Here is a 24824-nt window from a genome sequence, read left to right as displayed (position 1 = left end):
ATGTGAAAACGAAGACCGGATTCATCCTGAGGGTCGCGAAGTTGGAATCTCGACACAACGCGAATTTTAATTCGTTTGTGGTGAGCGTTCCGACTGAACATCTAGCGACCTTCACCAAGGAGGAGTTTTAGGCGAAGGGCGTCGGCCCCTCGGTCGGCTCCCTGACACTGCGGGGCTGCGTAATGCATCGCAGCCATAATGTGATTTGTTGTGTTTAGTTTTAAAATATATTTTTATAATATGTATGCCAGTTTGAAGGTATATATGTATGGGCCACTAGTTGCCTGAAATAAAAAATAATAATTTCATATCATTTCATTTTTTTAGCATTCCGTCCGTCCGTAAATAGTTAAAGCACAGTTATAGTTAAGGTGAAGTAGGCTTTCTTTAGAATCCCGCACGCGATATCGAATCCACAATGACAATCAAAATTCCATGAAAAGGCCTTTCTTTGGCTGGTAAATTTAGATCCATGGGACTCGATTAAAGAAGCGACCTAGTATTGTTAAGAGACTAGTCTATTTGTCATTTAGGAGGTTTTCACGGACTGTAGGGATCTTCTGCAGACTGGACAAAAATATTGAATAATTTTACGGTTTAGACTCACTTGTTTTTCACAGTACCGTAAAATTATTCAATGTTAGTATGTCTCACAACAGTTTAAATTGGACAAAAATAGCAGAGTCTGTTTGTACTGTGGAGTACGGAACATAACAGCTACCAAATGTTCATCTAAGCACCAGTACTACCAGTAGCGCGTTGCAGCAAAGTGTGAACGCGACTCGTATTCACTCTGTGCATGACTGTGGCGTTTCTTTGGCAGGTATCACAGGTATGCGACACACATTGCTTAAAATATTTGATATACTTTGGCAAACCCACTTAGTCAGTAGAAAAAGGCGCGAAATTAAAATTTTCTATGGGAGGACAACCCTTTGCGCCTACAGTTTTTAAATTTGTCGCTCTTTTCTACTGACCAAAATGCCTGTCATAGGCATTACCTTAGAGCGAGCTCGTGCAGTGGAGTGCGGAACATCTCGGCCGCCAAATGTTCTTCGAGGCGCTCGTAGCGCGCCTTGCAGCACAGCGTGAAGCACACGCCCGCTCGCACGCGCCCCGCGCGACCTTTGCGCTGTAACAAACAAATATATGTGACTCTCCACGGGAAAAGATGCCTTATGACGGCTGGCGCTTACGTCGGATAGCACCGCAATAGTATTGGAGCGGCGTTAATAATAGCGTAAGCGCCAACCGCCATAAGGTACCTTCACCCGTGGGACGTCACATATCGTAAGACCATTCAGTAAACTTGTCTGCAGACAGAGATTCATGCCCTATTTTATCTTGTCTAAGAGGGGCTTTGAGACACCCCATAGGAATACTCTTTTCATCACAGTTGAACTTATAGAACCGTTTTTAGGCTCATCCTAGATATTAAATCCGCGTGCTCTTTTCATTATAATTATCGAACTAGTGCAGTAATGTTATAATTATCAAACTAGTGCGGTAATGTATGTTGACACTTTTCATTTATTGTACTTTTACTGATTTTTTATCAATATATAACTTTTGTTTTTAACTCGCAACTCTGTTGATAAACGTCGTATGAAACACGGGTGCTGTCATTACACACATTGGCTTTCTTATAGCGCGCATGCTTCCTTTTTCTTTAATGACCAACGTAGCACACTTGTATCATAATGTAATTGGGTCGATCAACTATTTATTGTTGTTATTCTGTCCCATCAGCCAGGAGACAATAGTAGTGTGGAGTGTAGACTGTAGCTTTTCGTGATGGGGGTTCGTTGGGAGAAGCGTAGAAACTCGCCGCTGGAACGCGCTGGCCGCTGTGCTGTCTCGAAGTCCGCTATACCTCCATTTACCGGTATATGTGTTGTGTGAAATGAAAACACATATATTTGATTTATTCACTTGGAGAGTGTTCAGGCTGGTATGAGTGAAGCTCTCTTGATGTCTCTGATATCTCTGAATAAGCCACGAATCGGCTCTGCCTTATATAGTAAAACACAAGGCCGTTTGGTACCTTCTTCAACTAGTGGGTGTATCATGCAGAGTCAGTAATGTATATTTTTGCCAATCTCGTTAATTATAAGCACGTATGAAAGGAGCACGAATCCTAGACTTATAAATAGGTACAATATTAAGCACGTATGAAAGGAGCATGAATCCTAGACTTATAACTAGATATAAAACATTCCACGCAATTCATTTGACATAATATACGAGCACAAAGTAAAACATGATATACAAAAGTAAAAATAGCAACCTAAACGCAAAGACTAATTTAACACATACATGAACCCTAATAGCTATTTACGACAGTCTCCCCCACGTGTGTCAACACCGTCTTCATGCGCGGAGTAAATGGGGATAAGTCTAGAAACTGGGCGGCGGACGTCACCTGCGCGTGTGCGAACAATGGCCACTCTCACATGACCATCTGGGCCAGGAAATAGCTGGGCGATTACGCCTCTGGGCCACGTTCCTCGTGGCATGGAGCTATCCGCAATGATGACTACGTCACCTTCATGCAGTTTTCTCACGTTTTGGTGAGCACCGGGCCTGGGGAGGAGGCTGGGTCGGTATTCCCGCTGCCAGCGCCTCCAAAATTGGTCGGCTAGCGTTTGCGCTGTTTTCCACGAAGAGAGCGACATAATTGCGTCTGTGAAGACACCCAGTGGCGACATGGCACTTGATCGACCGATAAGAAAGTGATTCGGCGTCAGGGCTTCGATGTCTAAATCTGGATTCACTGGTGTCAGCGGTCTGGAATTGACTATGTGCTCTGATTCTAGCAGTAAAGTATGTAGAACTTCTTCGTGGGGTGCTCTTTCTTTCAGTACTACTTTTAATGCGGTTTTAACGCTGCCCACGAGCCGTTCCCAGGCACCGCCAGCGGAGGGGTTGCCGGGTGGAATTTTCTTCCATTTTATGGCTCGCTCGGTCAAGAAGGGCTTGAGACTGTCGGGCAGCGTGTTTTTGGCCTCTGCCAGTTCTCTTTCCGCGCCGTGGAAGTTGGTGGCGTTGTCGGAATAGAGAACTGTAGGCGTGCCGCGTCGCGCTATCATTCGGCGTAGCGACAGTATCATGGAGGATGCCGAAAGTGAGGCGGCAAGCTCCAGATGTACAGCGCGAGTCGTGAGGCATGTGTATAGTACACCCCACCTTTTCTCGCGGCGGCGGCCTATAGTTATGTGCATGGGGCCAAACAGGTCTACGGCTGCAGCGGTAAACGGCGGCTGATTCGCTTTTAGCCTTTCTGGCGGCAAGTCACCTATGGGAACTTTGATTGGCGTTCCCCTATAGGTTCCGCACCATTGGCATTTATTCGTTATATAGCGAATGCTACCGCGCAGCCCGATAATGTAGTACCTTTGTTTCAACTCGTTGATGACGGTCGCGTGGTTGCCGTGATTGTAGAGTGCATGAAAATGCTGTACTAATAACTTGACGAAATCTTCTTTCGCATGTAAAACAGGCATGTGCGTGTTTTTATCGATTCTAGCATTTAGTACGATGATTCCGTTTTTGTCAAGTTGTACAGCGATTTTGTATAGCGGAGATTTCTTCAGGAGTGGCCGCCCAGTTTCCAGAAGCTTGATTTCCTCCGGAAATGCAGCATGTTGACTCCGTCGGATTAGTAATATCTCTGCTAAATCTAAATGCCCCTTATTTATCTCTATGTCTGTTTTCTTAGCGAACAATGCGGCTTTGAAAACCTCGGCGGCAACCAGAATACTAGCGGTGGCGCGAACTAATCGTACGTTATTAATAATGAACGATCGCCACGCGGGTGCGAGTGAGACGGGTATAGGCGAGTCCCAATCGATCCCTGTCCACCAAACGAAACGTAACGTATCGCGATCTTGCTCAATTATTTCGATCTGTAAAGACTCTAACAGGTCGGGGCCAGCCAACAGCGCGCTGTTAAACGAACGTCTGTAAGCTGTGGCTGCCGTGTCCCAAACTAATCGCGTTTTCCCGCTTTGCGGCTGAAAAGTTGGAAAGTGCGCCAGAGGCCACGTCCGGGGTGCCTCGGGGGGCGGCGGCGAGTCCATTTTCTCCGCGTAACCTTTGTCGAGCAAGTTGTTCATATGCTTTGCATATTCGGCTTTAAGTTTCGCATCGCGGTCTAGCTTTCGTTCTAGACTGTACAGCCGTTTCAATGCTTGCGCTCGGTTATCGGGGAGTTTCTCGTCATCTGACCGCCAAAGTAAGCCCGAGCGATACCTTTGCTCCCCCGGTATCTTCTCGCAGGTGGCTTCTAACAAATCTAGCGCACGTTGGCCGGGGTCGGCCCGAGGTACCTTCTGCGAAACGCCTAATGATTCTGTCTCAGAATGTCGTTTCGCAAGTTGTAAGGCCTCGTCTTCCGCGGTATTAGGCTTTGCGTGCCCAACAAATTGTACCGCAGGTGCGATGCTGTCCGCAGTTTCGTGTATCGTCAAAGCCATTGCCGCGCCTTCGTCAAATAGCGCGGGGGTTTGGACGGTACCTAACGGTTCCGACACCTCTTCAGGAATGACTTTGAGACACGTCTGCGGCAGCCTAACATTGAGTACTGCAGGTGCCGCCGGGACACTATTACCGTTCGCGGATGCGGCCGCGCTTAATCCGTGTAATAGTTTATTATGTCCGGCTTCGCACTGACTCATGCCACACGCGACATATTTACATTTAAAACGCGTACGGTGACTCGCGCCTAAACATCTATAGCACATTCTAGTACCCTTCACCAAGTCCCATCGCTCAGATATAGTCGCGGCTAGAAATTTCGAACACTCGCTAACTTTGTGTTCTTTGCCGTTCTTACATATGGCGCACGCATCGCGCGAGACAGAGACAGACGATATCTCCCGCTGGGGCTTAGCTCCGGTTGACGCTGGCTTTTTTAAATTACCATCGCGGCGCTTTACTTGAGCTATAGTTGATTTACTAGTACGCGATCTATTTCCCGTATCACGTGTATATGACTCGTGGGGATCTGACTCCGAATCCGAACTATAGTCGCGAAGGGACGCGGGGGCGCGGGACCTAGCGAGAGCGTGGCTCGATCGACTGGGCTCGCGCACAGAGGAAACCGCGTTTCGTTCATTTCGCGATCTATCATACGTATCACGGTAGAACGCGGGGTCGCGAGACCTAGAGAGAGCTTGGCTCGATCTTCTGGGTTCGCGCGCAGAGGAAACCGCGCTCACTGCATTCCGTGACCCGTTAGACGTATCACGCGTGTACGTTTCGTGGCAATCTGACTCCGAATCAGAACTAACGTCGCGAGAGTACGCGGGGGCGCCGGACCCAGCGAGAGCGTTGCTCAATCGACTGGGTTCGCGCACAGCGTTTACCGCGTTTCGCGATCTATTAGACGTATCACGCGTGTACGTTTCGTGGTAATCTGACTCCGAATCCGAACTAACGTCGCGAGAGTACGCGGGGGCGCCGGACCCAGCGAGAGCGTTGCTCAATCGACTGGGTTCGCGCACAGCGTTTACCGCGTTTCGCGATCTATTAGACGTATCACGGTAGAACGCGGGGGCACGAGACCCAGAGAGAGCTTGGCTCGATCTTCTCGGTTCGTGCACAGAGGAAACCGCATTCACTGCATTCCGTGATCGGTTAGACGGCTTATGTCGGTTTACGCGCTTGGCCGCAGTACTAATTTCGTTAAGAAACTCGGAAATTGCTACTAACCCGGGTGTTTCTACGTTAGACTGCCTGTATTTGGCCCATTCATAGCGCACTATCAGATTTAATTTATCCACGATTTTATTCACGAGCTCAGGCGCGTGCAAGTATTTCTCTTGACGCAAGGATCTAATGGTGGCGACGGCATTTGCTACATGCGCGGCGAATGAGGCTATATTCGAATTGTCTTCGGATAAACGCGGCATGCGTTTAACATTATGAATTTCCGTAAGAACAATCTCCTCAGGGTCGCCGAACTGCCGTTCCAGCGCTTCCATTATCTCGTACGGATCCTGAACTGTGTACATTATTGATTTTACGGCCGTCCGAGCTTCGCCCTTAAGTGCGCGCCTAATCCGACTGACGTTATTGACGGCACTAAACATGGGCGACGTATCTTCGAACTCTGCCCTAAATGATATCCACTCGGTGATATCTCCGCCGAATGCAGGTAATTCCGGCGGTTTATGGTACATTGGCGCGTAGGTACCGTGCGGTACCTCTAAAACGCGCGGGGGCGGTCTGCTAGCCCGGTCGGCGGCTGCACGCGGCGGCGGCTGCGCGGTCTTTTTCGGCGGCGGGAATTTAACGTTTTCTTTCGCGACCTCGTGCTGTAACCTAGCTTGTCGTTCTACCCAACTTCTAGTACGTTCTTCGACGGTCGCGTCACTGCTGCCGACAGACTGCGCCTTCAGTTGCGCAACCTGCGGCCGTAAATTTGCAGTGTCGGACCCTGTCTTAGAAGCTTCGACGGTCGCGTCACTGCCGCCGCGAGACTGCGCCTTCAATTGCGCAACCTGCAGCCGTAAATTGGCAGTGTCGGACTCGGTCTTAGCAACGACTAGACGGGCTTTATGAACCTCGAGCTCGGCCATTAGCACCGACAATTTATTGTCGCGTTCCCTAACCGATTTGCGATTCTTTAATTCGCGATTAGACGGCGCCCGCGACGGCGGCGGCGGCGCATCGGTGTCTTTATTCACTAGCGTATTCGACCTACTACGAATTACTACGGTGGCATCTAACGTCTCCGAGTGTACCGACTCGGTTCCACCGGTAGCATTCGGGTTGCCACTGGTGCCCTTGCTCCACGTATTAGTCTCGTTGGACGTAGTCTTACCAGACGAGGGGGTAGGGGTATCCATGTTCGGTGCGGGCGCAGGTGGGCCCTTGGTGCGTGATCGTAGGCTCCTTTCTTCCTTTTCGGACATCTTTCTGGCTGGAACCACTTCACTTAACACACGCGGGGGGTCCCTAACTTGACCTGCCTATGCCTATGACTGACCGTTGCCGTGCGCAACGTCAGTGCCCTAAGCGTGGATCCCTCGTGGCACTGAATCTCCCGCAATGGCAAAGTGCTATGCCTAGAACGTTCGAAAGCAGTGTGTGGGCATCAACCATGTGACACTTGCAACGAAAGTTGCCAGGACACGTGAGCGGAGGTGGTCCTACGACGCTGCACGGTCCGTCCGGCAAGCCGGTAAATGGGTTACGGAAAGGTATAGGGTTTGGGTCTAAACCGAAGCGAACTTCTAGGCTCAGCGCGTCCTTTATTCTTTCTTGCCGTCTGAGTCAAGCAACGTTCGCTTAAAACTCAGCGCGTACTTGTTTCTTTCTTGCTGTCTGAGTTAAGCAATGTCGCTTGAAACTCAGCGCGTACGTTTTTCTATCTTGATGTCTGAGTTAAGCTATGTCGCTTGAAACTCAGCGCGTACGTTTTTCTATCTTCATCCGGCTTCAAAAGGACCAAACTGTGGAGTGTAGACTGTAGCTTTTCGTGATGGGGGTTCGTTGGGAGAAGCGTAGAAACTCGCCGCTGGAACGCGCTGGCCGCTGTGCTGTCTCGAAGTCCGCTATACCTCCATTTACCGGTATATGTGTTGTGTGAAATGAAAACACATATATTTGATTTATTCACTTGGAGAGTGTTCAGGCTGGTATGAGTGAAGCTCTCTTGATGTCTCTGATATCTCTGAATAAGCCACGAATCGGATCTGCCTTATATAGTAAAACACAAGGCCGTTTGGTACCTTCTTCAACTAGTGGGTGTATCATGCAGAGTCAGTAATGTATATTTTTGCCAATCTCGTTAATTATAAGCACGTATGAAAGGAGCACGAATCCTAGACTTATAAATAGGTACAATATTAAGCACGTATGAAAGGAGCATGAATCCTAGACTTATAACTAGATATAAAACATTCCACGCAATTCATTTGACATAATATACGAGCACAAAGTAAAACATGATATACAAAAGTAAAAATAGCAACCTAAACGCAAAGACTAATTTAACACATACATGAACCCTAATAGCTATTTACGACAAGTAGCTTAGTTTCTTGGAAGAGCTGCTGTACCATGTTCTACAAACGTGCTTAGTAGATGTCCCATTATGGAAAGGCCTTATACCTACCAAAAAATTCAAGGTTGGTTCATTTAAATACGAAATAACTAGTATTTTAAGAGTGACCCTGGAGACCAGCGGGCTCAGCACAGTTCCATTTTTATCGACTATCACTATGCGCGTCCCTTTCGCACTTAGGGGCTATTCATAAATTACGTCATTTCAAATTAGAGGGGGGGGGGTCTGGACATCGGATGACGGTAGCATGAAGTAGGAGGAAATGGGGTCATTTGATGCATGATTTTTGGATGATTATAGGGGGGGGGGGGGGGGGTCCAAAATCGTCAAAAATCGATGACGTAATTTATGGACAGCCCCTTACATACTTGTTAGAACGTGACAGGCATGGTGACAGGGGATAAAAACGCGACCGTGCTAAGCCGCCAGGATTAAAAGTTGATTCACCCAATTACACACCTAAGGGCCACTTGCACCATTCACTAACCCGGGGTTAACTGATTCAATCTAGAGTAACCATGGTTACCAGTACAATTTGACACTAGGTTAATGGTTTAACCGGTTAACCCCGGGTTAGTGGTATGGTGCAAGTGGCACTAAGTGATGAAGTAAATACCACTGGCATCTACAGTAAGTACACGTATACCGTTATGTAAGAAAATCTTGATGTCAAGCTTTATATTTGTCTCCCAACTTATAGGGTGGATAATTTTTTCCTCGTTTTAAATGTATCGGTCGAAAGACGACCTTGAGGTCAAAATTACCTGTTCTAAATTAGTCCGGCTGGAACACGGTGGCGTATGACATCATGTTGTTGTGTGACGTAAACAATCTCATCTTGGCTTTGCACGAGTCTATGACGTACATGTCATTGATCATGATCACAACACCGTCATACCTGTTCTAAATTAGTCCGGCTGGCCCACACGGTGGCGTATGATGTCATGTTGTTGTGTGACGTAAACAGTTTCATCTTGGCCTTGCACGAGTCGATGACGTACACTACGTCATTGATGGTGATCGAAGTTTCAGCGATGTTCGTTGACAGGATAACCTGGCGGTGAAAGTAAATGAATAAAAATCACTTACAAGCATAGAATAGCACATTCACTGCCCCCGACGCACATGTGCGTCCACCGTCATACAAGTTTGTTCCTAGGCCACGCCCCCTAGCAGTGAATGCGTTAGGGCATGATGCGGTATGGCGCCATATATTAAAATTAATCACATTTCCTTGTAGTGTACTGTCAAGACAAAACAAAAAGAAATGTGATCACTTGTGTAAATGAGATAAAGTCCTCTGGTTTGATCCTCTCTTTGGGATCGCATTCTCTAGTCTCCAATAATCACTGGTCTTACGAGGTCATAAGGTTCAATTTAATTTGATAGAAATTACGAGAACAAATGAGATTATAATAAAGAGTACTCGTTTTGACTTCTGATAAATAAATACAAACACTTAAGAGCAAAAAGCGGTATATTTCTGTAGAAATTCTCATATACCTACACTGGAGTGATCCATTTCTGGAGTGATTTTCATTGCCCCTGTGTTCAGATACATAGGTATTTAAAAACACTATTATATCCTCACCTTAATAATGCCAGGCGGCGGCGTAACAAACACCTTCTTCTGATCCTCCCTCGGTATCTGGCTGTGCAGCGGCAGGATCACGTATCTCGACTGGTCCCCGAACAGCCGGTGCTGCATGAGATGCTTCATCAGCGCGAAGATCAGGTTCCAGCCGGGCAGGAACACCAGGACGGCGCCGTCGCTGTTCAGGGAACCGATGTAGACCAGCAGGGCTTCGATTAGCTCGAAGCTTAGCTGGAAAAATTAAATGTGTCATGGTTGTCGTTTTTAGGGTTTTTTGGGTACCAATTTGTTTTATAATGGTCAAGTTTGCCCGTGCCGACAATTAAATAATAACCGGTAAAGTGCGAGTCGGATTCGGCAAAGCCCTAAAATAAAAAAAAAAGTGAAGAGAAATTGTTATAGCCAGACAATTCTGTTTCTAAAAGTTGGCAAATAAAAAAATAATGTAACCGGGCACTTAAAAAAGCTCTAAGTTACATATTTTTATTTTAATACTAGACTAAACTTTCTCAATAAAAAAAAAATAACTTCCAAACAGTCGCCTTTCTCCAGCCTTTCTCCTATTAATGGGAATTAGATATAGATAGACATCTATTAGGTATAGAATCACTGTTTTCAAGACGAAGTAATGTTTGTCATAGTACATAATGTTGGCCAATTTTTCAGGACACTACTTACATCCTTCTCGGAGAGCTTGGCCATGGACTGCGCCGTCTGAGGTGAGTAGTCGCTGCCCAGTTGAGCGATCTTGTTCAAGTCTTCTTCCTGCTCGTCCACACCAACACCTATTGATATACAAAAAGTTGTGAAACCCGATTTTGCATGGTTTGTTTAGCACACACGTTATTCATAAACGCGTTACTGGCCTGAATCAGCTATAAATCGTTTGTCTTTATCTGTCATTTCGACTTGAAAGGGATAAAACAAAATTTACCTACAGGCCCGTAAAGTTTTATGAATATAAGGGGGTAAAAGACACCAAATTATAACGTGGTTACGAAGCGCGGGGTCATGACACATAATTGCAATTTTATAACGTTGCGCCGCGAGTGGCATTACTGAATTGCAATTGACTTATATTACAACTAGCGACCCGCCCCGACACAAAACCTTAACAAATTATGTACCTTAAAATCACCCGTAATAATCACTCTATTGATAGGTGAAAACCGCATGAAAATCCTTCATCCTCGTCATCGTCTCCATCATCCTTATTAGTTAGCTTTTTTGCCTGACGCCTTCCGTTTTCTAGTGTCGACGGGTTTTCAACTTGGTCAGTTCTTGGTCTTCTACTGGACCTACTTATACTAGATCCACCTCCATCTTCTATTAAACCCACCTTCATCCTCATCATCGTCTCCATCTTCCTTATTGGCCTTCTTTCCTGACGCTTTCCGCTTTCTGGAGTCGACGGGAGGCACGAACTTTGTCAGTTCGATGCAGTCTTCGAGGAAATACTGGCGGACTGGGAACGTGCGTCCAGGGACCTGTTGATACAGACAGACATGTCAAACATATTTTTTGAGCACAAAATAAAAATCATGCTTTATGCAGGGACCGAATACCGGTATATTTTTCATACAAATTAACCGGTATTCAATTTCGGTATCATGGTTGTTTATGTATATTTTTTCACTTAATTTAGCTAATCTGATCAATCATTATCCTTACCTAAATACTATTCTATAATATCAAAGAAATAATGTGAAACCTATGAGATATTTTGATTTTTAGTTATACCGGTAACGGTCCCTGGCTTTATGTGCCTTTAAAACATTTCAAAATCAGTACTTTACATGAGTGCTGATCTGACTCTAAGGTGTAACGGGTAAGCCATAGAATCAGGGCAAAGTCGATGTTGCATCTCATTCATGAACCTGTAGAAATTAAGCCCTTTAGTTAGATCTAATTGAGTATCTGTGTAAATTTATCTCAATAACCGGGCAGTTGCCGAAGTACTTGGTAAACAGTGTTGTATCAACAGTGGCTGACATGAGAATGATGCGAAGGTCCGGGTAAGTATGCACCATGTCGCGCAATAGAATCAGGGCGAAGTCAGTCTTGCATCTCGCTCATGCACTTATAGAAGGTACGAGCTCTTTAGTTAGACCAAAGTGAGTTTCCTGTGTAATTTACCTCAATAACGGGGCAGTTGCCGAAGTACTTGGTAAACAGTGTTGTATCAACCGTAGCTGACATGAGAATGATGCGCAGGTCCGGGTAAGTATGCACCATGTCACGAAATAGAATCAGAGCAAAGTCAGTCTTGCATCTCGCTCATGCACTTATAGAAGGTATGAGCTCTTTAGTTAGGCCAAAGTGAGTTTTCTGTAATTTACCTCAATAACGGGGCAGTTGCCGAAGTACTTGGTAAACAGTGTTGTATCAACCGTAGCTGACATGAGAATGATGCGCAGGTCCGGGTAAGTATGCGCCATGTCGCGCAATAGAATCAGGGCGAAGTCAGCCTTGCATCTCGCTCATGCACTTATAGAACGTACGAGCTCGTTAGTTAGACAAATGTGAGTTTCCTGTGTAATTTACCTCAATAACGGGGCAGTTGCCGAAGTACTTGGTAAACAGTGTTGTATCAACCGTAGCTGACATGAGAATGATGCGCAGGTCCGGGTAAGTATGCGCCATGTCGCGCAATAGAATCAGGGCGAAGTCAGCCTTGCATCTCGCTCATGCACTTATAGAACGTACGAGCTCGATAGTTAGACAAATGTGAGTTTCCTGTGTAATTTACCTCAATAACGGGGCAGTTGCCGAAGTACTTGGTAAACAGTGTTGTATCAACCGTAGCTGACATGAGAATGATGCGAAGGTCCGGGTAAGTATGCGCCATGTCGCGCAACAGAATCAAAGCGAAGTCGGTGTCTGCGTCTCGCTCGTGGACCTGAGTAACAGGTCACAGGTACGTAATCAGGTAACATATAAAAATGTACAACACCTTTGGGTATTTTTTGCCTTAGCTTAAAGAGAATTGTCAAGAAAATGTTACATGTTGTGACAGGGGGGAGGGGAGTCACAAACTTTGTGACGTCACTTTAACTTATTCAAATTATTTAATTCGCTGTACAGTTAAATAACAAGTTTTTGGAACGATACAATACAATACTCTTTATTGCACACCTCACATACTCGTAGTTTACAATAAATGTACAGTAACATAAACAAAGACAATAAAGATAACGACAGGCGGTCTTATCGCTCAATAATCATTTTTATTCGTTTAATTTTCTTTCCTAGTCAGTTTTGGGTTATAAAATTACTAATATTTCTTTTTAAAAATTTTACAACCGGCGAAGTATACAACCGACTTAATTCTATTTGCCGATTTCGTTGAAAAATAGTGACGTCACACTAGGGTTTGCCAAATGTGACCAAGTGTGACAATGAGGGGGGGAGGGGCAAAAAACCTAGAAATTCGTGTGATGTTATTAATGGATGACCCTATATTAGAGATTTGCAAACTTAGACAACTTACTTAAAGTTTTAACTCATCCGGGGAAGTTACAAGGTTTTCGACTTTAGCCGACGAATTCACATGATTATGTCAAGAAAATATCAATGCATATTTCTGACTTTTATGTTCACTAATATAGTCCACTTTGAAATAAATATAAGTAGAACCTGAATGTTCATAAAGTGGTGTAAGGAACTGACGAAAGCTAATAAACCATATTTAAAATATTTTATTTAAAATATAAAATCACGAATAAATATAAGTATCAGTTACCTCATCTACTAGAACATGGCTGACTCCTCTCAATCCGCCTTCGAGTTTTCTCAACAGTACGCCCACGGTGCAGAACATAATTGAACCGTACGGCCTTGGCAATATGGACTCGAATCGCACGGAATAGCTGCGGAATAAAAATTATAATCAAATTTACAACTTATAGAGCATAGCTATGTAGAAATTTTATTGGCTATACACAGAATCATATTTATAATCCTAAAATTGTTTTTGAAGTTTTTGACGTGAAGGTTCGATTCAAATGATGCTTTTTATTTTATCTTATTTCCTCGTATGTTTGGAAAAAAGCGCTATGCTTATATGCCTCGGCAGGAATAACAATTCGTGGATTCGTATCTTTGTCGGGCTCAACTTCAAATCGAATCTCGTTCACGAATTGCCATTTCCCGGCCTATACAATAATGTATTATTCCAACATACCCAACACTGTTCCCTAGCTCCTCACACCGCTCAGACGCCACTCTCTCAGCGACGCTAACAGCAGAGATTCTTCGTGGTTGGGTGACGCATATGTTGGCCCAGGCACCTTGACCGCTCGCTATGTAGTCATCCAGAATGAACTGGCATACCTGCACAAATACATGATAGGTTACCACCTATCCAATTTCTTTATCCAATGTGTATTGCGTCTCACATTTTCCTTTAATGAGAGAGTGAGACGCACTGACATCGGACAAAGAAATTGGAGATTTTAAATTTTAAAACAGTTTAGTTTTAATTTAAAGTTTGTTCATTAACCGAGCGATAGCGAAGGTTTCTGCCTCAGCTTGGGCAAAAATCCTTTCATATGACTGTCTGACTGTTCTCTACAAGTAGATTTCTCAACCGATTCTCGTGAAATCTTGTAAACAGGTTTGCTAAGCATATTTTTTTTGTCGGTTCAGTTTTAGGACATTTTTTTTAAATGGTGGAGCCTCGGGGGTTCGGCAGATGCACAGCTCACAGAGCCTCTGGTAATCGTAATAATTATCAAGGAGTATAACTACTTCATAATTTAGAACCCTGGTCTATAGACTTTTCTATCACCTGGGGCCCATTTCTCGAACGGTATTAGACTAATATTATTAGTCCACGAACTGTCAAATCGTATGGGTTGTCATGGCAACACACTAATAATATTAGATTAATACCGTTCGAGAAATGGGCCTCAGGTGTCCTTACTTGTGTGGTTTTTCCGCAACCGGTGTTCCCCCTGATGATGATCACGGGGTTCTCATTGATGGCCTCCATAATGGTGGACCGCATAGCGAAGACAGGAAGATTATCCCTCTCTTTCATGCTCTCCTGATACAGTTGGCTGTTCTGGCAGAGGTCTCGATGGTTGCGCTCGAGGTCAGAGCTGATATCGTCGAGAGAGGTTGTGGCCAAGGGACCTTCGTCTGTGGAACGAAATTAGTTATTATAAAATCTATCCTATCTATTTGTCTATTGCTCTATCACGTCAGGGTCACCAATGTAGGAAAGATAGAGGGAGAGAGTACTCTCTCCATGCGGGTGTTATGCCTGGGGACCGAGGTCCACTGAGAGGTAGTCAGAAGGAGTATATATAGTAAGTGACATTTGAAACTTCGTAAGCGCGATGTAGGTTTCTAACTAATTGCGTTCTAGCTCCCTAACGCCATCTGTTAGATTATTGTGGCACGACGTCGATAGCGACAGCTAGAGACGCCACAACTTTATTATAAAGACATAGAGTCTATATTACAACGTACCAATGTTACAGGCAGTCCAAGCGTTCCAGTTGGCGTGCGGCGGTGACCATGATACGACGCCAGGTGACGCCGGCGTGCGTTGGGCGCGCCTCGCGTATGGCTCGAAAGTGATCCATTTGTGACCTTATTACAAAGGTATAGAGTCTATATTACAACGTACCAATGTTACAGGCAGTCCAAGCGTTCCAGTTGCCCTGAGGTGGCGACCATGATACGACGCCGGCGTGCGTTGGTCGCGTTTCGCGCACGACTCGAAACCGATCTATTTGTAACCTTATTACAAAGGTATAGAGTCTATATTACAACGTACCAATGTTACAGGCAGTCCAATCGTTCCAGTTAGCCTGCTGCGGTGACCATGATACGACGCCGGCGTGCGTTGGGCGCGCCTCGAGTATGGCTCGAAAGTGATCCATTTGTGACCTTATTACAAAGGTATAGAGTCTATATTACAACGTACCAATGTTACAGGCAGTCCAAGCGTTTCAGTTGGCCTGAGGTGGCGACCATGATACGACGCCGGCGTGCGTTGGTCGCGCTTCGCGCACGACTCGAAACCGATCTATTTGTAACCTTATTACTTTATTACAAAGGTATAGAGTCTATATTACAACGTACCAATGTTACAGGCAGTCCAAGCGTTCCAGTTAGCTTGCGGCGGCGACCATGATACGACGCCGGCGTGCGTTGGGCGCGCCTCGCGCATGGCTCGAACGCGATCCATTTGTAGTATGGTCACGCCGGTGGGTTGCCCTTCGTTATCTGCCGGCTTTGCGGCTGTGTCTACGTTCACAGGTTCGATACCGAGTTCTGGAGAACAGAAATAAATAGTTAAGTTAACAGAACAGATCATACAAAAAAATTTTTACTGTGGCATTAATCCCAAAAATAAGAAAAAAATTGTATGAAACAGCCAATTTTTCAGCTAAGATGTTCTCTGGGATTCATTTACTTAACGGTTCTAGGGTTAAAAGTTGAATATTTGCCTACTTTAAAAATTTCAGATTAATTACAAAGATTCCTCAGTATTGCCACTGCAAATTTACTAAGTTTGATAGGTACAATCAGCAGCAGAAGTAGTGCTAAGTGGGCGAGATGTTTAAAATTATCTTGACGCGACTTTACTGTTAAGAGAATAAGAGCGTGTCAAGGTAATTTTGAACACATCGCCCGCTTAGCAACTTCTGCTGCTGACTGTAGGTAACATATCACCTTCGTAGATGGTTTTGAAACTTGTAGTATTACAAAAATGTTTGTTAGAGTTACAATTCAAAATTATACCTTGTAAAGTGCTATCTAGCTGTTGCTCCAGCTCAGGACTAATAGCCACTGGGTGCGGCTTCATTTTGCCTTCATTAGACCTGCAAACATAATTTAATGTTAAAAATAATCATATGAATTATCCTCTATTTATCAATAATCAGTAGGTATATATAAAATATTGGTGCAACAAATGAATTTTCTTGCATTTGTTGCAACAATATTGCCAAAAAAAACATTAATTATTGTCTCAATAGACTCCCCATATTACATGGCGACCCAGCCAGAGTGGCCTGGTGTTGGAGTATAACTAAACGGTTTTCATGATTAATGCCCTATCACACGGCGACCCTGCGTCTTTCTTTCTAATATTTTTTCTACGAAATCACGCGTGCTTTTTCCCGATGGTTCCTACCATGCTACAGATGTCACTTTTCTACGGGCGGATATCGCGACGGAGTATGAGGTTAAAATGTACAGTAGCCCGAGCCCTTTCCTTCTTTAAAGTACCGCTAAAAGCCTCAATAACTCCAAGATGGTATAGTTGTTGTACAAGAGACAAAGCTCAGGATTTGCTGGCAGTCTGCTCTACTTGTTCGAGGCCGTCTCTCGGCCCGTCACGTTAACGGAAGTTGATCGACATCTTGCAGCAGAAATACATCCAAATCCTATTATACATGCAAATCCATAAAGACAAAGCGCAGGATTTGCTGGAAGTTTGCTTGTTCGAGACCGTTTATGTGTAAATCCATACCTGTCCTTCTTCAGAGTCCCGCTAAAGGCTTCAATAACGCCAAGATGGTATAGTTGTCGTACGAGAGACAGAGCGCAGGATTTGCTGGCAGTCTGCTTGTTCGAGGCCGTCTCTCGGCCCGTCACGTTGCGGCCCAGTTGGCGTACGTAGATCGACATCTCGCAGCAAAAACTCCTGTTAAATATAGAAATTTGTGTAGCGGATGTGCAGAAAACAATGGGAAATAAAGCTGTATTTGTATGCAGTATATGTAGTTCAGACACTACTTAAATTATTTATCAAGACGCACAAGATTACACAAACTAAACATTTCCAAATTTGAACATGAAGAGTCCATATTTAAAATTATTTTAAACGGGTTGCTCACGTATTATTAACACACACGTCACGTCGCGTCCTCAACCAGTAAAGGCGGGTCGTTGCTCCGAGAAGAAGATTATCCAACGTGAGTTACCCGTTTAAAAAAAAATATGTTCAAGTCTCACGGGAGTTTTATAGTTAAAATGAAAAGTCCAGGGGAAAAACGATGACACTCCATATACCGACATTAAGAGATAATTATTTTTACATTCAAAATGCTATTTTGAAGCGGGAAAGGATAAGCCTATCTTCCTGGGAGGCGTGTACTCATTAGTACCATGGGAAATTTAAAAAATTACCATAAACTAATTCAGTTAAAATTTTACTTATATCGTAATTTTCCCCTACACTAATCATTAATCAAATATTTTCGCTACACACAACTCACCCCCAAATGACGAAGACGTTGCAGAGTAAATGTAGTACATTCTGGAAGTCTGGTCAGGCATGACTTCTCGATGTAAATAGCTCTACCTGCGTTGAAAACAAATCTTAGACAATCAATTTGAACCTTCTGATTTTGTAGGGATATTATGAACAATTTCATAAAATTGTTACCATTTGAAATAGTCTACAAACGTATATTCAGTTCTTTAATCGAAAGCTTGATCGACACTGTACTGTATCTGCGTCACTTAAATTAAGTGAGAGATAGACTTAAATTCGAATTTTAATTTTCTTGGTAACCATCATTGTCTTTCTCCGTGAATTATAATCGGCTACTACTCCAATGTAAACATAGAAACCAAACTAAAGGTTGTTCAGGCATGTCTCCTGCCTATACTAGACTATGGAATAGTACAACTACTCCCTAGAGTAAGCAAGACGAACCTTTTAACGCTTGAAAGGCAATACCGCATGGCTCTTAAGTCTGCGGGAGGGTTTCCTCGTTCAATACCCACAGAAATGTTATGGGACTTACTAGATGAAGACCCATGGCATCTTAGACTTCATGACTTACACCGAGACATGCTAGATAAGCTGAATAATTTGTGCATCCCGGGGCTAGAGAACCCTGGTCCACAATATGTTAAGTACGGTCAATACAACCCGATGATGTACAGCAACAGAATCGGCGAAATAGATTATGTCAGTAAAAAAGATAGACATAAATACGTGAGTAAAAGTAGCCTACCCTCGAGGGAACATCTTTTAAAATAAAAATTTTTGTGATAAATAATAAAATATAATAAACAGTGTAATTAAGTACATTACTTTCCTGTGAGCTGTAAATTGGCTACACGACATAAAATAAATGTATAGATCTTTAAGACATATTACATTAAGAACACACCCCTTTGGCGGACATAATTGTATGTAACAAAAATGATAAACAATAAAAAAACTTTCTATTCTATTCTATTCTATTCTCCGTGAATCTCGCAAAATAGTAGTCAATAAAAAAGTAACATATAATGCTATTTTTCATCTTGTTTTATACGACTATTGCAAACGGTAGTTTTGCTAAAAATGTTCATAATTTCATTAAATGAATATTTTTGATTGTCTTAGATTTGTATCATCAACTCCAGCCATAAGAATAAATTGTTGTGAAGTATATATTGCTTAAACTCTGCAATACATGCCTCACATTTTTAATGAGGTTATTCAGAAACATCAAGACACTGTCCAATTTAGTTATTAGGGCCTTATTACGCAGGCATTGCACAATTAGAAATCCATGGGCTATTGAAATAAGGCCCTTATTCCAACCGAAAATTTACTATCATTAATAGAATAGGGATGGATTTAAAAAAATGTACATACATAGATTAAAACTTAAATTTGTCTGCAATTTAATAAATTAAGTTATTAGGAAAGATAAGTTAGCCATTGTTACATTTTCCGTTATTTGTTGTGCATGGAATTAACTTTCAAATTACGTACAAAAAAGTTAAAGTCACGGAAAAAACACCAATGTACGAATTACTTCTTTTTGACGCTGACTGTTGGTATGTTTGGTTCACTAGGTATTAATTTTGGCGACGCAATCGTAATCACTAATCGTACATATATGTAAAGTGTTCTATAGAACTTGCTAACTATGTAAACAAACCGCCATATTGAAACTGTCACTGAATGATGATTTCAGTATGGCGGCTTGTTTACACAGTTAGCATGTTCCATACAATGAGACTTTATAAAAAAAAACTGTTGATCTAATTATCGGCTGTAATATCCTGATATCATTAACAATGTCAAAATCAGACTAAAATGTTAATGTCTCCATGTTTCTCATGTCAAGCTTGACTTCTTAATTTTAAGTCATGCCTGACCACATTTCCTGCAGAAATAACAACCAGCCATTGGTTTTTCAATTAAATGTGAATAACCAATGGCTTATAAGCATAACTCAAAAGATTACACTTACACATGTTTCATTTTTTAGTACTAAAAGAGGACTTATTGCTTATTGCATAGAGTTTGACCAAGCTAAGTTGGCAGCGATTTTGATAGCCCAAACTGTGCAAGTGTTATTTAAACGTCATCATTTCATCAAAATAACACTTGCACTGTCTAGGCTAACAAAATCGCTGCGAACATAGCTTGGTCTTACTCTACATTTATTTTTTTATTATTTATCTTGATATTACGCTCATAGCGTGAGATTATGCTCAGGATACATAATAAAAGTATATATAATAATTTCAGCCTATATACGTCCCACTGCTGGGCACAGGCCTCCTCTCATGCGCGAGAGGGCTTGGGTTAATAGTCCCCACGCTAGCCCAATGCGGATTGGGGACTTCACATACACCTTTGAATTTCTTCACAGATGTATGCAGGTTTCCTCACGATGTTTTCCTTCACCGAAAAGCTAGTGGTAAATATCAAATGATATTTCATACATATGTTTCAAAAAACTCATTGGTACCTGCCAGGATTTGATCCCGCGACCTCCGGATTGAAAGTCGGACGTCATATCCACTCAGTCACCACTGCTTTTAATAATAAAAGTAAATACGCAATAAAGTCCCATTTTAGTTTAAATAACGATTCTAAGCCCTGTATTTCAACAAACCTGGTATGATCAGGCCCAACAGCCTTATAAACATAGTCCGCATTGATTTTATTCATCTGCATGAACTGATGAAGCTTCGACTTAGCATTCTCCATGGTCCAGTTGCCATGGAGACTGGCGTTCACGTCCAGGTCCTCGGCTTCTTCCACGTTCTTCTGCTGCTGGAGCCGGTCCATGTAGGTGAAGTTCTGGCTGGGACCTCCGTAGGCTTGGTATGCTTGGCCCATGCTTTCCGGACCCATGCCTTCCTATAGAGTGAAAAAAAAAGTTTCATAGTTAAGACAAATGTTGGTTGGGACCATTAAAAAAGACTAAGTTCACACTTACCACTGATGATTTAGAGTTTAACTTTAAATGTAAGTTCCTTTTTATGCTGAAAAATTAAATTAAAACCCCTGAGAGTTAAGGGGTTAATACCTTATTTGTTATAGGGGCTTCTACTAAGTACAAGCTGCTGTTTCAATAGCAAAATGCATTTCTTTATTTTAAATATTAGTTCAATTGTCTGTTTTAATTTATTAATCAATAAATATTTCTTATCTCCAACTAAATATTAATAAATACAATAAAAATAGAATAGTCACTAAACAAAGTTTACATTTATTGCTTATTGCCAGGAAAGTAATAATCTTACTTGGAAAACAGGTCTGCTTTGGGGCTCCTGTCCCTGGTAGCTGGCGCCACCACCAAAGTTCCCGTTGTTGCCGAAGTTGTTACCACCGGCCCCATTGTCCTCTGTCTTCACTCTCACCTCCTCGGGCACTTCATTTGCAGCCACCTGTTTAAATGTATATGTAGATTTTATTGTTTCATGTAACTTAAATTTAATATGGTAACTTGTAACATAAATATGAAAATTAAAACTTTATTTCCAAACGGAATGTGTGGAGAAAACCAGACAAGTGCGAGTTGGACTCACCCACCAAGGGTTCTTAGGAAAAGGGTCCCGTATTTACCCCAAAGGGTAAAAACCCTAATAAAAGTGAGGATCATGATGGTAAGTACTGAATAAAACATGAGTAAAAAAAAAATAACACATGCACATACAAAATGCAGAAGAAAATAATTATATAAGTACTACTTAATTCATAAAAAATGTATATTTTTAGCATGGGCTTCTGAAAATTGTGTTACCCTATAATTTTGATATTCATTATCCATTCACATACCAACGACAAACAGTGTTCAATATTAAAATAAAGAATATTTTACAAAAACTGAATAATTACCTGATTAGTCCTGACTAAGAAATTCACAAAGTCTTTGGCTGCATTCATCTGGGCATCTTTCTTGGTGGTCGAGTTACCGGCGCCCACGTAAGAAATGCCATCCACACGGACTTCGCAGAGGAAACGCTGACGATGTTTCGGCCCTGAAGAATAAGGTTAGAATTAATTGCATTATTGTTATTAACAACGTACGCGATCACATTTAAACTCTAAGCCTAAGAAACAGCAAAAGCATAATTGTATTAGTGAATTTAGTGATCAATACCTGTGGCACGGACGTCGAAAGTCGGGTTGAGACTTTTCTTGGCGCACCAAGAATGTAGGAAAGACTTCACGTCCATCGTGGATGATACCGCTAAGGCGGTTATAGGATGCTAGATAGTACACTAAACACTTATGAATCGACACAACTGTAGATGCTAAAGAATTCTGATTTTCACAGTTACGGATAATGGAGGAAAGACGCTTTCGTTCGCCGCCTCACCGCGCTTTGCTACGCTTACGCTGTCACTGTCATTAGTGTCATTGTTGGTTAACTGCGTTTCGTTTTGCTAAAAATGTTCCGTGAATGAAATAAACTTTTTGCGATACATATTTTATTTTCTAAAACTTATCAAATATATCTTGTCAGTAGAAAAAGGCGGCAAATTTGAAAAATGTAGGCTCGAAGGGTTATCGTCCCATAGAAAATTTGAATTTCGCGCCTTTTTCTACTGACAAGATTTGCTTGACCAGCTATATTTACCATCAGTTGATGAAGAAACAGATTGATAAAATGAAAGATTTATTATATTCATAAATTATAGACGGTCAAACAAGTTTGTCGGTAGAAAAAGGTGCCAAAAATTTTCGATGGGTCGTTAAGACGATAACTCTTCGCACCTACATTTTTAGGGTTCTGTACCCAAAGGGTAAAACGGGACCCTATTACTAAGACTTCGCTGTCCGTCCGTCCGTCCGTCTGTCCGTCCGTCCGTCCGTCCGTCCGTCCGTCCGTCTGTCACCAGGCTGTATCTCACGAACAGTTGAAATTTTCACAGATGATGTATTTCTGTTGCCGCTATAACAACAAATACTAAAAACCGAATAAAATAAAGATTTAAGTGGGGCTCCCATACAACAAACGTGATATTTGACCGAAGTTAAGCAACGTCGGGCGGGGTCAGTACTTGGATAGGTGACCGTTTTTTTAATGCCGTTTTTTGCATTATGGTACGGAACCCTTCGTGCGCGAGTCCGACTCGCACTTGCCCGGTTTTTTTAATTTGCCGCTCTTTTCTACTGACGGAAATGGTTTGACAGAGTATATTTGATAAATTTTATGCAAATAACGAAACGCCGCAAAGCTAGACTAGGTGTGAAGCCCCCTCCACACTCGTGCGCGAATCGCGGCGCGAAGCCGCGAACGCAAGTGTGGAGTCGAGATCGTAGATAAGCGAAATCGACTCCACACTCGCGTTCGCGGCTTCGCGCACGAGTGTGGAGCGGGCTTAAGACAGAGCTAGCGAATTAAATTAACCCTCTCCCCCATTTAGTGCAACGGAAATTAATGGTTTCGGAGAAATCAGCGAACTTCGGTCCCATTTACAGAATATACCTAGACATTCTTTAAATGGGAATTGGCTCGTATGACCAATGAGTTTTCGGAAATTATACGTGTCATTACATTATTTCGATAGGAAACCAGATGTTCCCCAATAAGGCCTAGGCCTCTCCGAGTGGTAGGTCAGGAGTCGCTTTCGAAAAAACTAGTGCCTATGCTATGCCAATTCTCTTTCCATATATTCTTCTGCCATAGCCCAGGCAAAATACCGGGACAACACGAGAAAGATGATGACGAGGTAAATAATCAAATGTGTATATACCTACTTCTTTATCTACCGCATAATAGCGTCCTGAAGGAAGTCCTACAGTGGTAAAGTTTAGGAATAAAACACAGTAATAGAAAAAACTTATAAATGATTTATTGGAAACACTAATACATAAAAACACTAGCACATACTAAACAAAATAATGTGATTTGCGAATCAAACAATCACCCCCGAAGTCGCCCATTCCAAATTGCCTATATAATACATAATATCTGTGTAATATAATCTATCCTCCTAAGGCCGATGGTCCAACCTCCATCAGATATATCAGAGCGCACGCACACACACTCTATATTAGCGTCTTGATGACAATGAGCCGAACACCTTGGGCGCTCCGATATACCCTGTCTGAACTTGGTACACTTACAGCTTGGCAAAAAAAAGTAGAAATTAAAAAGTGGCAACACTGTAGTGTCGTCCCTTTCAAACCAATATATATAAAGTCCCCTCCAGACTGTCTGCGAAAATCGACTCCACACTCGCGTTCGCGGCTTCGCCCGCGATTCACGCGAATAGTCTGGAGGGGGCTTAAGAAAACGAGACCACACTAGTGTTGCCACTTTTTAATTTCTACTCTTTTTTGCCAAGCTGTACTTCAAAGACATATAAATCATATTGAATTGTAACCAAAGAATATAATACTCACTATTGTAACGTCGAATTTTATTTTAAAAGAAACGAAATTAAACCTTATTTCCTGCTCGTCTGATTCAAATTCAACTGCCAACTTTTTGTATACGATGGGCCTTAAGTCGTTGTCAGCGAAAATGGTAGGGTAAGACGTTTTCGGGTTTATTCCCATTTCTCCCCGCCCCACGTGACCGCCACCATACACGAGGCGGGGACAAATAGGAATGATTTAAGCATATGAAGCGCCTACTATTCCCATCTGTGCCCGGCGGGGACAAATGGAAATACACCCATTTTCGCACTAAGAATCTTATCTTTGAGATATATATATACATTTATGTAATATTTTTCTGTCTACTAATTGTAAATACGTATAAGTGCAAAAATATTTGCGTATTCTGTGTTTATTTTTGTATGACTACATATTCAATATTTATTTGAAGAGCGTGGTAATTTGGTTTCCAAGTTTAGCAAAATATCTACCAAAACTGTCACTAGTTATTGTTTTAGATTACGCCTTATCTATATAATCTTCTATCTTCCACTACAGAAAGCAAT

General features: G+C 42.7%; 1 protein-coding gene across 1 annotated transcript in view; it reads right to left on the bottom strand.

The window, feature by feature from the left end:
- Positions 1–22207, bottom strand: part of LOC134801174 (dosage compensation regulator) — a 30231-nt gene extending 8024 nt beyond the window's left edge. Inside the window, exons 1-16 of the mRNA XM_063773720.1 lie at positions 22031–22207; positions 21766–21908; positions 21171–21314; positions 20537–20784; positions 17155–17328; positions 16422–16501; positions 15759–15950; positions 14590–14807; positions 13849–13997; positions 13408–13534; positions 12415–12564; positions 11005–11152; positions 10344–10450; positions 9663–9896; positions 8970–9125; positions 1002–1132 (exon numbers count right to left, since the gene is read on the bottom strand). Coding sequence (XP_063629790.1) covers positions 1002–1132; positions 8970–9125; positions 9663–9896; positions 10344–10450; positions 11005–11152; positions 12415–12564; positions 13408–13534; positions 13849–13997; positions 14590–14807; positions 15759–15950; positions 16422–16501; positions 17155–17328; positions 20537–20784; positions 21171–21314; positions 21766–21908; positions 22031–22106 — 2477 coding nt within the window. The 5' untranslated portion in view covers positions 22107–22207. The remainder of the gene's footprint in view (positions 1–1001; positions 1133–8969; positions 9126–9662; positions 9897–10343; positions 10451–11004; positions 11153–12414; positions 12565–13407; positions 13535–13848; positions 13998–14589; positions 14808–15758; positions 15951–16421; positions 16502–17154; positions 17329–20536; positions 20785–21170; positions 21315–21765; positions 21909–22030) is intronic.
- Positions 22208–24824: the final 2617 nt, after the last annotated feature.

The sequence above is a fragment of the Cydia splendana genome, chromosome 21 (assembly GCF_910591565.1).
Source record: "Cydia splendana chromosome 21, ilCydSple1.2, whole genome shotgun sequence".
Lineage (NCBI taxonomy): Eukaryota > Metazoa > Arthropoda > Insecta > Lepidoptera > Tortricidae > Cydia > Cydia splendana.
This window is presented reverse-complemented; position numbering and strand designations above follow the sequence as displayed.